The sequence below is a fragment of the Medicago truncatula genome, chromosome 4 (assembly GCF_003473485.1).
Source record: "Medicago truncatula cultivar Jemalong A17 chromosome 4, MtrunA17r5.0-ANR, whole genome shotgun sequence".
Lineage (NCBI taxonomy): Eukaryota > Viridiplantae > Streptophyta > Magnoliopsida > Fabales > Fabaceae > Medicago > Medicago truncatula.
Genome location: NC_053045.1, coordinates 10,947,293 through 10,961,265, shown reverse-complemented (window position 1 = coordinate 10,961,265; position 13,973 = coordinate 10,947,293). Strand labels below are relative to the sequence as shown.

The 13,973-nt window shown below is 34.0% G+C and overlaps 2 protein-coding genes and 1 pseudogene across 2 annotated transcripts; all 3 read right to left on the bottom strand.

Annotated features, from left to right (window-relative positions):
- Window positions 1-745: 745 nt before the first annotated feature.
- On the bottom strand, window positions 746-1,078 carry LOC25491740 (repetitive proline-rich cell wall protein 2). The gene has a single exon (XM_013599755.2). It carries the CDS (start codon window positions 1,076-1,078, stop codon window positions 746-748), a length of 333 nt encoding a protein of 110 aa, XP_013455209.1.
- Window positions 1,079-3,932: 2,854 nt separating this feature from the next.
- Window positions 3,933-5,475, bottom strand: LOC112420761 (uncharacterized). The gene is made up of 3 exons (XM_024780430.1): window positions 4,644-5,475; window positions 4,536-4,546; window positions 3,933-4,298 (listed from the first exon to the last, which is right to left on the bottom strand). The coding sequence occupies exons 1-3, from the start codon at window positions 5,473-5,475 to the stop codon at window positions 3,933-3,935; spliced, it is 1,209 nt and encodes a 402-aa protein (XP_024636198.1).
- A 2,644-nt stretch (window positions 5,476-8,119) lies between these two features.
- LOC25491739 (uncharacterized) lies at window positions 8,120-13,674 on the bottom strand (annotated as a pseudogene).
- Window positions 13,675-13,973: the final 299 nt, after the last annotated feature.

Here is a 13,973-nt window from a genome sequence, read left to right as displayed (position 1 = left end):
AATTAGTTTGTCGTTTTTCGAAAATTTTTATAATTTTTTTTGTGTAAAGCCATAACTCGCCTCTAAGAAATCATGAAAAAATTCAATCTCTCGGTTGCTTTTTTGGACTTCTCGTATACTACAGGTTATAAATAATAAAAATCCTGAATTACATGATCAGAATACATGCGATTTAATTTACAAGGTCAATTTTCAGACTTCATGTATATTACATGGTCAATTTCAATTAATAACCCTATTTTAAATTGTACTTTTGTTGACAAAATGATAAACCTCTTTTATTTCGATTTTTTTTAAAAAAAAATAGATTTATGACTGTTTATATATTATCACATGTGAAGTTGCGATAAATTTTTCGCCCGGGCTCCATAAATTTCCTGGCTCCGCCACTACTTACATATATTATACATTGTTCATACCAATTGAGTTTAGTTCACGATGACACACCTAAATTAATTATTCTAATTTTATGTTGGCTCTCATTCATACTTATCTTCATGTGCACCTTGTACTTAATTACAATTATGAAAAGAAATTAACTAAAATTATTTGGATATACAGTTTGTGAAGGCAATATAGAAATGAATATGTTAAATCACGTCAACCAGCACACAATCTAAACCATAAAATTCTTATTAATAATTTGGAGTACAAAAGCTCCATTTTACAATGAGAGTACTTTATTTAGTTACATGGCTTTTCATATATTGGAGTCTGATAAACCGGTCGCTTCTCAACTTAGAACTTATAAGTTGGTGGCTTTGGTCAAAGGCTTGTACACCGGAGGTTTCTTTATAGATGATTTGTAAAACGGGGACTCGAGTGGTATCTTGTAAGCCGGGTGATTATCAACTAGTGGTTTGTATTCATTTGATTTCTCTACTGATGGCTTGTAAACCGGTGGTTTCTCAACCAAAGGCTTGTACACGTCGGATAACTTCTCAGTTGGTATTTCATAATAGTGTGGATCACAACATTTAGTACCAAATGAAGGACGCTGCTTGTTACAATCAATACAACCGTGAGCGGTAGCCGTCAAACTAACCAGAAGTAATACAAGGAAGCGAAAGGAAGCCATCTTAGTGATTTTTGAGTTTGGTGCTTAAAACACAAGAGTGACTAGTTTCTTTTATACTCATTCTGGTCCTAAACATAAGAGAAGATTTTTTTTAGGTTCATTGAATTAATGATGCATTTAATTTATATTATAGTTTAGATACATGAATTATTCAATGAACGTAAAAATAGATTCTTCTTTTATACTCAATCCGTTCACATTTATAAGCAGAAAAAGTACTATTTAGATTCATTTAATAACTAATGTATTTGGTCTTTATATACACCAAATACATTATCTATTCAATGAACCTAGTTTAATTTTTTATTTATTTTAAAAATAAATAATATGCCTAATTTATTTATATATATTATTTGTATTCTTTGTACTAGCATATATACAATAATATTCCACTTAGAAAATTTATATTTTGATTAATTAAATTCTTCAATTTAATCATCAAATAGTAAAATAATTCTTTAGCAAGAATAAAACACTCGTTTGTGTGTGACCCTGTAGGCTCAATACTAAACTGGTAATAGATTAATCAATTCTGAACAGTTTGGTTCGGTTCAGAAAGCAAACAGTTCAATTCAGTTCAATTATTTTAAATTTAACAAACAATTCAGTTCAGCTGAGTTTTTATCCCGAACATAACCATGCACACCCATATGTAAGACTAGCATGTTAAGGCAGTAAAGAAATTTATATTACAAAAAGACAATACTGAAATTAGTAAGTTTGTTTCACGATTTAGTCAACCAGTGTGAATCAAAAGAAGAAAAAGAAAAAAACCAACAATAGAACAACTAAACCATAAAGTTCTTATTATATTATTTGCAGTACAAAAGCCACCATTTTCTGTTGCTAAATTTTACACTCGCAATACCTATCTTGCCAATATACATCACTATATTTTTTTTAAGAAGCTAAACAATATATTATTAAAGAAATAGACAGCTCCACAAACATAAGATGTGCTTACGAGAAGCTGTTAAAAAGAAATTACATCAATGTTAAGTCAGAATCAGACTAAAAATTACAGTAAAGCTTAAATACAACATAAAGGATTTAACCTCCAATAGGAATACTCAAAATCGAACAAGGCATAGTGCGATTTCAGCCACCAGAACGTTTGGAGTTTCACCTTTTTTGCAAGAGTCTCAAGCTGATCTGATTTGTTTTGGAAAATCCTATTATTACGGTCTTTCCAAACAACAAAAATCACCGAAAGCCATAAAATAGTATACACTGTCTTTGACTTTTTGGAAAAACCTCCAAGACCACAAAACTGATGAGAGTGAGTACAAGTGGTGCCGTTAAAAACCGAAACAATTCCTAACCATTTTGAAACCAAAAGCCAAATGTGACCGTACACATCACACCGAAAGAACAAGTGATCTCTGTCTTCGAAATCACCACACAGGGTCGCGCATGATAGTTGAGGAGCATCAATAGCACCTCACCTATAAAGATTATCCTTGATAGGAAGTCTGTTCAAGAAGTGTCGCAAAACAAAAAGATTCACCTTCAAATGAACTGCTTTAAGCCACAAGAAACTATTAAAACCTTCATTTAGATTTGCATCAACCGCTGTAAAAAAAGAGTATGCTGATTTAACCGTGTAACATTGCGATGTATGGAGTTTCCACACCCACATATCTACCGTGCCAACCTGCAAAATATAAGAAGACACCCATTCCACACACTCCAAAACCAGCCCCTCCTCCCACGCAAATAACCTCCTACGACACTTCCACGCTTCACCTCCAACCCCCCACCCTAACTCAAACATCTCTGACACCGTAGCTAGTTTATTGTCCGCAAGAGCGTAAAGACGACCAAAAGAACTTGCTAGAGGACAATCATCCAGCCACGGGTCCAACCAAAACAAAGTATCCCGACCATCACCCACCCTCCGAGTAATGTTATCTACCAACCACCTAGAATCAACAAGACCCACACCCGACCTGATTTGGTTTAGGTTGCGCCACCAAACCGATCCTACTCCCTCCCTCTCCTCAAATAACCTCTACACCCACTTACCTAAAAGAGAAATATTAAATTCCTTCAACCTCTTAACCCCCAGACCTCTATTCTCCGTTTGTAAACTAAATTTATCCCATTTAATCCAAGAAATTTTTCTCACGTCCTCACTACCCCCCTAAAAAAAATTAGAAAAAATAGAATCAAGGGAAGAAATAATACCTGAGGGAGCTTTGAAGAAGGAAATGAAATAAACTGGAACGGAGGACAAAACAGACTCGAGCAAAACCAGCCGACCACTCAAAGACAAATTTTTACACTTCCATCCAGACAACCGTTTATGGATCCTATCAACCAACGGATACCAAAATGAAGTTTCTGCGGATCACCACCAATAGGCAGCCCCAGATAAACAAACGGAAGGCGCCCATGCTTACACCTCAAAATCGAAGAAGCTTCATGAAGCCAAGATTCATTCACGTTAACACCAAAAAGCATACTTTATTTAAAATTGACTTTCAGTCCCGAAATGGATTCAAATAAAACTAACACCGCCTTCAAAGCTCGGACGTTAGACCAACTCTTAACCCCAACCAACAAGGTATCGTCGGCAAACTGAAGATGAGAAACAAGCACAACAGTCTGTGTCCCAATATTATACGGAGAAAAAATACAGTTGGCTGTCATAGCATTCATCATAACATTAAGGCCCTCGGATGCCAACAAAAACAAGAAAGGGGAGAGAGGGTCCCCTTGACGCAAGCCTCTTTCAAAACAAAACTCATCTGTCGGACACCCATTTACCAAGACTGAAGCTGTTGCTGTCGTTACGCACTCCATAATCCAGGCACGCCATAATAACGGAAAATTCATTTTAGACATCACTTCATCAAGGTACCCAATCCACCGAGTCATATGCCTTCTCAAAATCAACTTTAAAAAGAAGAAGATCTTTATTAGACTTTTTAGCATCATCAACAAGCTCATTTGCTATCAATATGCCATCCAAAATTTGCCTACCCTTAATGAATGCCGACTGAGTTGTGGAAACAACATTACCGACCACATTTCTCAACCTGTTAGCCAGCACTTTGGACAAAATTTTATAAACACTGCTCACTAGAGAAATTGGACGGAAATCAGCCACCCGTTGCGGATTATCAACCTTTGGAATTAGTGCTTTAAAAGTTGAGTTGAGACCTTTAGTAAGCTTACCGTGATGGTAAAACTCCGCAAAAAAATTCAACAAATCAATCTTCAACAAATCCCAAAAATCTTTAAAAAATCCCAAATTAATACCATCAGGTCCCGGACATTTGAAGCTATCACAGTCCTAGATTGATGCCTTTATTTCTTCCAACAAAAATGGTTTAATTAGGTCCGCTCCTTCCACCGCAGATAGCGTTGTTAACATCAACCCACCAATGTCAGGTCTCTGATTAGATGTCCTCTTAAAATGATCTCTAAAATGTTGGTAAACTGTATGACGCACCTCAGATACTCCTTCAATTGAAACCCCATCAACAGATAAAGAAACTAGCGCATTAGATCGCCTACGAGAAGACATTATGCAGTGAATTTTTTTTTGTGTTTGCATCACCCTCTGTGAACCAGGTGACTCGCGACTTCTGCCACATAATACTAGCTTGTAATTTTGAGAAAGCCAAGATATCTGCAGGTAAACAAGGTAACTCGATCTCCTCCTCACTCTCCAAACCGCGGCTCTCCCCAATCACATCTAACTCCGCCGACCGATTTTTTTCTTCACCAATTTTGCTATCAAGGTTCGAAGTGTGATTCAAATGCCAACTCCTCAACTCCGCTTTCAACCTCTTCAATTTTTCCTTAAGAATAAAGCCACTCCAGCCATGTACTTGAAAAGATTGCCATTTCTCTTTTACAAAATCAGAATACCCATGAATATCTGACCAACATTTCAGCATTCTAAGAGGTTTTGGTCCCCAATTTTGATCATCGATTGTTAGCATGATCAGACAACGATCTAACAGCCCCCTTGGAAGAGCTGATTGAATACAATTAGGAAACAACAAAAACCAGGCTTCTGATAATAAAAAACGGTCTAGACGGCTCATTGACAAACCATCTCCACGATACCAAGTAAAATTGCGACCACAGAGAGGCAAATCGACAAGAAAATTACCATCAATAAAATGATTGAAAGGAGCAAAATCATCATTATTATTGTTCACTGACCGACTTCTCCGTTCTACATTAGATCGAATAGCGTTGAAATCACCAAGAACACACCAAGCACTCGAATTATGCCTTTGAAGAATACCACCAAGCGCATGCCATAAGTCCTGACGACCTCTATTATCACACGGAGCATAAACATTTGCCAATCCAAAATCAACATTATTTGTAATAAACTTCCCTTTCACAATCAAAGAGTTAGATAAAACCATCGACATCACTATATTGTTTACTTATTTTCAAGGACAGGAACTATATACGTACATATCACTTATTAGGCCATATTTTCTTAATAGCATTCCTTAGAAATGAGTACAATCATCTGCATAGGGGTACTTAATTTGGTGGTGACGCGGCTTCTAATATCAAGGCTTCTCATTTCTTTACCGGTGGCTTGAAAACGGAGGGCTTCTCAACTTATGGTTTGTACACTGATGATTTTTCAACCGGCATCTTTTTGATCGAAGGTGTGTACACTGTTAACTTCTTATCTGGTGGCTGCCGCACTCCATAAGGTGTTGGGCGTGGTCCATATTGTGCAAAACCCTGAGGGATGACAATGAGAACAATAAGAAGCAACACTAGGAAGCGAAAGGAAGCCATCTTAGTTTGATTTTTGAGTTTGGTACATAAAACACAAGAGTGACTAGCTGCTTTATACTAGTCTTGGTCTTTGTGAGTCCACTCTCATGTACGAAAAGTCTTCAGCTTTTGTGAATTTTTTCACGTTGATACATGTGATTTTGGAGTGGACAAGTTGCATCAAGGTGACATTTTTCCACACATGACGACATGATCAAGTACTATATATCTTGCCAGATATTTTTCTGTGTTGCATCAAGGTAACATTTTTTGACACACCACGACACGATCAAATTGCATCAAGGTGCTATTGATATTTAATTATCGATGGTCCTATTAACAAGGAAGCAGATATTTAGAATGGTCGGATGGCAGCACACAAGAATTTAACTAGATAGGCCAGTGATAAGAATATGTATGGAATATGTGTAGCCAGCTCATATATTATTGCAGAATAAAAATTGAATTTTTATGTTCTTCAATAACTAACTCAAAATCAAATCAATTCTTTCTGCAATCCATCAGGGATGCATCACTATTGAATTATTAAGGAATTCATGGAAGATAACGATTGATTTTGAAGTTCTTCAAGAACTATGGAACATATTTAAACCACAAAATCAATTCTTCAAACAATCCTTCAAAGATTAACACTTTTGAATGAAGGCGTTGTTCAACAATTTATTTTCTAAGCGAGAAACTTCACAACATCTTGGCATTCCTTATTTTGGTTTATTAATTGAATTTGATTCCATCTATTTCATTTTTATTAATCAATTTGGTGCGACAAAATAAATGATCATTCTTTACATAATTTATTTTATTCTAATTCTAATCATTTAATGGTGTATTTTTATTTGTAATTTATTTTAAAGTTCATTTTGTGTTATATTAATTATTGTGTTAATTAGTTTGCAATTGTGACTTAGTCATTTAAATTAAAACTACACGTTTTCCTCCTAATTATTGGCTTAGTGGCTGTACTTGTGAGAAATAATGGCAACATTAGGAAGCATGGCATTAGTCAAATAATTGGTATTGTAGAGATTTCTGCTGCTACCTTATGTCTATGCCACTTTGTTTATTTTGTTCCTAAAACCAAGCCACACATTAACCACCTATCTGAATTTTCTCATAGGTATTTTTCCTTCCACTAGTTTAAATTACACGAGCCTTTCCCCTTCAATTCCATTGCATCAGTTTTGTCCTTTAACTGCACAAGTGTGTTATACGAGCCATTTCATATAATCCCTTGCATCAATTTTCTTCCTTTATTCAAGCACCCAACCATTATTACTTCTCCTAATAGCTTTAAGTTGTAACCCCATCCATACATTCTGGTACTACTTATATATTATTAGAATAACATAATTTTAGTATATAGATATTAGTCTCGCACATGCCATGTATCACTTTTAGAAGAAAAGAATAATAAACCCTCTCAATTCTCTATCCCTCATATGCCGATAACTATATCCACCCTCTTATAGCCTTCAACGCATGGGATAAAAGCATGTTTTCTTGTGGTCGTCTTGGTCGATTGGAGTTGAGTTAGCAGAGCGAAGAGTGATGCGTATAAATTTAAAGGTTATTCGATTAGGAAGGAGAGCATCTAAGCATCTAAGGTAAGGGTTCTAGTCTTGACCATTTTTAAATGAAAATGATAGATTATGATGTTGAATTTGCACAACTAGAAAAACTCGGAGTTAGCGACGGCCGGAATCCGTCGCAAAATGGCCAAAAATCCGTAGCAATGACTTTCTGACGGATTTTGCGACGCCACCAAAATCCGTCGTAAAAATGGGGTCGGAAACAGGTTGCGAGGGAAAATCAATTCCGTCACTCTTTGCGGTGGTGTGAGGTCGGTCGCAAACCAAAACAATCCGTCGCTAATGCTTTCATAATATGGATATTGGAAAACCAGTTTTCCGTCACAAAGTACCGACGTAATCAATATCCGTCACAAATTTCTGAGGAAAAATCCATTGCAAATTACTGAGAGAATACTCCCGTCGCTAATTATCTTGGAATATGTGTAGCGACGCTCGTAAGCCGACGCTTCTTTACAAGACAGATTTTGTGACCATATTAGATTTTCCGTTGGAAAAAGCAATTTTTCTTTTCCTTAAAATTAATTTTGGAAAGCACTTTTGGAATATATAACAAAGTGATGAAAAATCACAGTATAAAACACATTAATATGATTGTACCAAAAAAAAAAAACATTAATATGATAAAATGCGATAAAAATAACATTGATATTTAATGAAAAACCTTTTTGATTGCATTCACAAAAATCACACTACTTATCTTTTGCATCAAAATATATTGAAATAATTACTAAATAGTATTATAAAATTTACTTTAAACTAAAAGTTATAATCAAATTCTCAAAATAATATGATAAATAATCAAGTAACTGGACATAGATGTTGATCCTAACTGTAAAGATGAGGTCGATATGGAGGCAGATGTGAATGACCTTGTGCAGAAGACTCCATGAATTTCTGGATCTGCACTCGGATCAATCGCGAATCCTACTGTGACTGTTGTGACTACTCTCGAGCTAAACGTGACTCCTCCTGTGCATGAATCAATTACTCATTAATCTTTAACCGCTCCTTGAGTTCCATGTTTTCAGCTGACATTTTAGATATTGCAGTCCTCATATGCGCATATTCAGATGGTGAGTCCTCATATGCGCATATTCAGATGGTGAGATGTCGTCAGATGATCTGCATGAAGAAGGCTTGTATTTTCCTGTCTCTGCTCCCAAACCGTAGATGCATCATTTCTTGTCGATTCCTCCAACTACGTCTAAGAAGATGAAGTTGTATGACTGATGGTCAGTCGACACATCATCCCCCTTTGTATGCTGTGAGTTCCTTTCAGAAATCCGTCTTTCATATTCATCTTATAAAATTAGAGTTCGCCTTAATTCTTAACTACAAAAATATGAAATTAAATTAATTACTACAATTACCTTAATTAAATTCATATATAAACCAACTAATAACAACTTAGACAAATTAAAACTAGCTTTTAATTAATAACTAAGTTTCAATTGTTTTATGTTTATTTGACAAAACTAGAAATGATAATCTTATCGAATTGTAACTCACCACAACCATCTGAGATTTGGAGGATAACCACTTTGATGGATCACCTTACATTTTGTGTGTCTTTTGATACACCTCCCATCAGCTTGGAGTCATGTTTGAGTCCGTTTTCTATAGTACAAAATAGATATATTAGTATTATTGTTAATTTAAATTACTATGCTTTACTGCAAATATAATTTGTTTACTTACTAATCTTTTAGAATGCTCAGTTGTTGGAATTGACCCACAAGCGTGCAACGGACCATCAGAGGATCTTCTATTTTGCTTATTAACTTCTGTCTTGTCCTTCCATTTACTATCTTCCCAATTTGGTTCTAATTTTTCACGCAATTCAACAGGGATCCATTCGCCTTTGTTTATTCCTTTTCGTACCCGATACATTGTATTTTGGTACCCACTAGATACCTTATGAAGATAAGTCTTCTTTATGTCTTGCACATGCTCAGGAAGCCACTTGTATATCCTCTGCAATACAAGCAATGTAAATAATATAGGATAAACCAGACATCAAACTAGGAGCTTTGCTCCGGAACTTCTAACTCTTTTGAGTTAATAATATTCATCATTATTCCCATGTTTCTATTGATTTACTCTGTTTTATTGGCTCTGCTCTATCAGATATGTTCTTTAAAAATCGCTCTTTTCACTTTTGATTTTTTTTTTTCTCCAACTACCGTTGACCCAAAATAGTTAACCACCGCCAGACACTATTAAAGTCAGTTGAACAATTAAAAAAATACCAACGACAGTTGAAAAAAAGATCAATTTCAAAAACGAAAAGAGCAATTGTCGTGTTCTTTAGGCCTCCACATTGTTCACATGCCTTCCAAAAATTCGAAAAGGCTGCTATACATAACTATTAGAAGTCGTGTTTCAATGTTCTTGGAATTATATTTCCATTGGTAGCCTAAATTATAACTTGCATATTTACTATGGCTACTGCAGGACACTACATCACCTATGTATTTTCTACTTTATGCTTACCTCTCCCTTTTCCCCTAACTTTGTTGATGCTTATACCAACACCTCTTCCATTGCTCCTTATGTTATCATTGTCATCCATCTATATACATATAAAACTCGGTAACTAACTACTGTACATAAAAAAGTTAAAAGGCACACAAAATTAAACATGGACATAAACAAGTTAAAAGGCACGCAAAATTAAAACATCAAAAAATCTAATTTCCCTAATTACTAATTAAAAAACAATTAACTATCAAAAATCCATACACTAGATTGAAGCAAACAAGGATTCAACTGTAAAAGATAGACCATAAAATATTCACTAACTAAAACATATAAGTCCATAAAACAATCCAAATCACCAACAAATTGACAAAATCCTAGAAAGAAAAATCAAAACCTTAACAGATAAACATTTAAATTGTGCACACCCAATTCAGGTTAACATAATTTACAACATAAAAACAAGAGAAAGAGATAAAATAGTTTGGAACCTGGTTGCAGCAGCCAAGTGAGATGAGATAACTAAGCAATGGGCTGAGCGAAGTGAAGGATTTGGGAACCTGTATACGATAGGAAACGTAAGATGAGCGATTAGCTAATCGAAGTGAATTGATGAGTGAAGGTTTTGGGAATTAGATTGATGAAGTATTGGTTTAGGGTAAATTAGATTAGGAACCAATTGGGGGACCTGTTTGAGAGTTAGGATGAATGGATTTGGATTTCTGAATTTTTGAATGATGGGAACCTGAGCGAAGTGAAGGTTTTTTGTGTTTTGTTATGTATTTGTTTGTTATAAATAACGAACAGTGTGAGGCATATAAATTGAGTTTTGTTATTTATTTTTTATATAATAATAATAATAATAATTCTTTCAAAATAATAATAATAATAATAATAATAATAATAATAATAATAATCTATCACAGTATATAATTAGGAGCATGAATGATCTATTTTTTGTTATTGAAAAGATAAAAAAAATTATTATATTTTTTTTCCTTCAAAAACAATTATTATTTATTTTTTAATAAAGAATTTTTATTATATTTGCTATATTATTATTAAAAGTTATGAAGCACGGATACTTCAAAATAGCTACTGTATCGTATTCGATACGCCCCTATACTCAGACGTATGTACCCTTCACTCTTAGTGGTAATGGACAGTCTTATCATGTATTACATATTCAATTCCTCAAACGAAGATGAATATTCAATACACGTTCCCTTACTGAACCGATTAGAAGTAAGAATAAGAAAATAAATAAACCAATCTGGACTTATCAACGATAGACAAGATTAACTAACATTTACTTCAGAACCATTTTGAATATGTAATTAATGATTTTATATATCAAGAAGTTTTGCACTGGAATAGGTAGCAGCTGAACATAGATCCATTTTCTAAAGATCATTGAAAATATTTGTGGGGTCGATTCAATAGTGAAATAAAAGATAAAATCTGGCTTTTATTTATAAAAAGAATCGAAAAATCCAGGAAAAAAAGTACCTGTTGGGCAATAATGTTCTTTCTTTCCTTTTCTTTAACCTTCTTCTCAAATTCTGATTCAACTCTGTCTTTTTTAAGCTCATCTACATTGCTCGTATATTCCGGAATAGACTAAGGAAAAATTAAAAATCATTATTAACAAACGGGAAAAAGTTTGTCCTTAATAATAATTGTAATGAAAGAGACCATTGTGAAAAACATACCTGTAAGAGATAAGGGAAGGAAAATCCATCATATTGTTCTTCCAGGCTAGCTCTAATGCAACATCTGGCCGTATTAGCTCATAACAAGTGGAGAGGCACGATGCGAAACACTCTTTCTTCCTCTGAAAAACAAATTCAGAAAGAAAGCATGGCCAAAAGTAAGTAATAATGAAGTGTAGAAAGAATGACTATAATTCATAAGGATGAAGAGGTCACACTTCAACATTGTCAATCAGTTCATAAGAATGATAAACATGAGTTGGTTCAATTTTAAACTTTTGATCCATTTTTTATTTCTTATTGCAATGAACTCTTAAGCGTAAAATGTTTTTAAGCGTCAAATGTTTATGGACAGTTGCAAAAGCTCATTATCATGAAATATAAAATTTGCAAATGCTGTAAAACCACTACTTGGAATTTGACATCATTCTACACAACAAAATGCTGAATGCAGATTTGAAACACGCTTCATACTTCCCACAAGAAACAAGATTTCTGAAATAACCTGATTGGACTAAAATTTCAAAAAACATTTTTGTTTTTCAAAATATATTGTCTCATGCTTGGGTCAAGATCTCAAAATTAAACTCAACCCAATACATACTATTAAGAGCAATAACATTGTAACTCAATTTAGAAGATTCATTTCACAGGAAACTTCCTCTTCGAAACTCACAGCCAGAACATCTAATGAAATTGTAATACAATTGATAGTGCACCACCCATTATGCATGGATTAAGTTCTTGGGAGGTGGATGTCATAATACAGACACAACTTTGAAAAATGGAAGATGACAATTACTGCTATAATTTCCTCAAAACTTCGCCTCTATGATTCAGAAAACCCCCTTTCCCTAAGTAATAGAGTTCTATCATTCCCCTTTACCCAAAATCAAAACCAAGAAAAACACAAGCAAAGTCCATTTCAGCACACAATTGTTCATATTTTATATTGTTAAGCTAGTGTCATGAATCAACTTATCAACAATCTCATAATCCTAACCTATTACTAAGTGAGGATACTTGAATGAAAAGGAGCCTAATCCTAACCTATCAACTTCTCTGCCTTACAAACAAAAGGAGCCTAGTCCTAAAAAACACATAATCACAAATCTATATTAAATTCAAAACACATAATCACAACATACCAAAACTCGCCAAGCCTGTAAAGAGGTATTCAAACCCACTTCCACCGAAACAAGTCACACCTACCTTAACCAATTAGAACGGCATCAATCTATCCATCTCAACTTGAAAACACTCCATTAATTTGTACCCTGTTTATGTATTTATTAGAAAAATGAAAATAATATATGTTCGATAACAGATTATATAGCCCCATGATTTCTACCTAAATAAATAGCATAGTCCCTTGATCGTAAAAAATAAATAAATATTTTTTGAAAAATAAATAAAATATACATCCTATCTCACGACGTTGTTCACATGGTGCATAGGCTTTCCAGCATGAAAAACACCATGACGAAGTGCTAAAGTTCTAAAACTAACTAAAACTTATACAATTAAAGGAACAAAACAAAGCTAGAGAATAACATCACCTAAAAACTTTAATTGCAATTCAACTGAGATCGATGAATGAAAGAAAAAAGTAATAGATAAATGATTTGAATACCTTCACTCTGATTGACTAGGGAACTGGATGCTATAGAGAGGGAGTTCAATTGCAAAACTTCAGAACGATTGTGAACCTCGATAGCAATTGAGAAACTAATTAAAACATGTACAAAAGATTCAAATTAAAACCAACTGAAGTTTAATCTGGTACTATAGAGAGGGAGAGTTTGATGATGAACTGGAGATTCGATTGAAAGGTTTGTTTGAGGAAGGAGATAGTTCTATTGAAGGGTTTGATGGCATGGGAGAGAGGAACTGGAGAGGCAAAATTGGAAATTGATTGAAAGAATTGTAAGTGGAATTTAAGAATGAAACTGGTGATCGATTGAAGCTTAGGTGAGATCGATTGATTAGAATGGGTTTTAATTTTTTGTTTTGTTTGAGGGACGTGAGATACCGAGTGGTTTGATTATTTGATTTTCAATTATATAATTATAATTATTTGTTATTTTTTATATAGTGTATCTCTCTTAATTTTAATGAGTTAATTTGATTTATTTTTTAAATCATTAAGGTACCAAATAATATCCAAAAGATATTATGTCAGGGTCCAAATTTGAGAACTTAATATAAAGATAGGGATCAATTTAATGGTTTACTCAATTTTATTTTGAGAAAAAAAATCTGAATGTTTTTCTGATTTTTGAAAGAAAAAAAGTTACGTTTTTTCAAAAGAAAAAAGTTTTTTTTTTTAAT

Coding starts and splice junctions, on each gene's coding strand:
- LOC112420761 (XM_024780430.1), bottom strand. CDS start 5,475: ATGTCGATGGTTTTATCTAACTCTTTGATTGTGAAAGGGAAGTTTATT.
- LOC25491740 (XM_013599755.2), bottom strand. CDS start 1,078: ATGGCTTCCTTTCGCTTCCTTGTATTACTTCTGGTTAGTTTGACGGCT.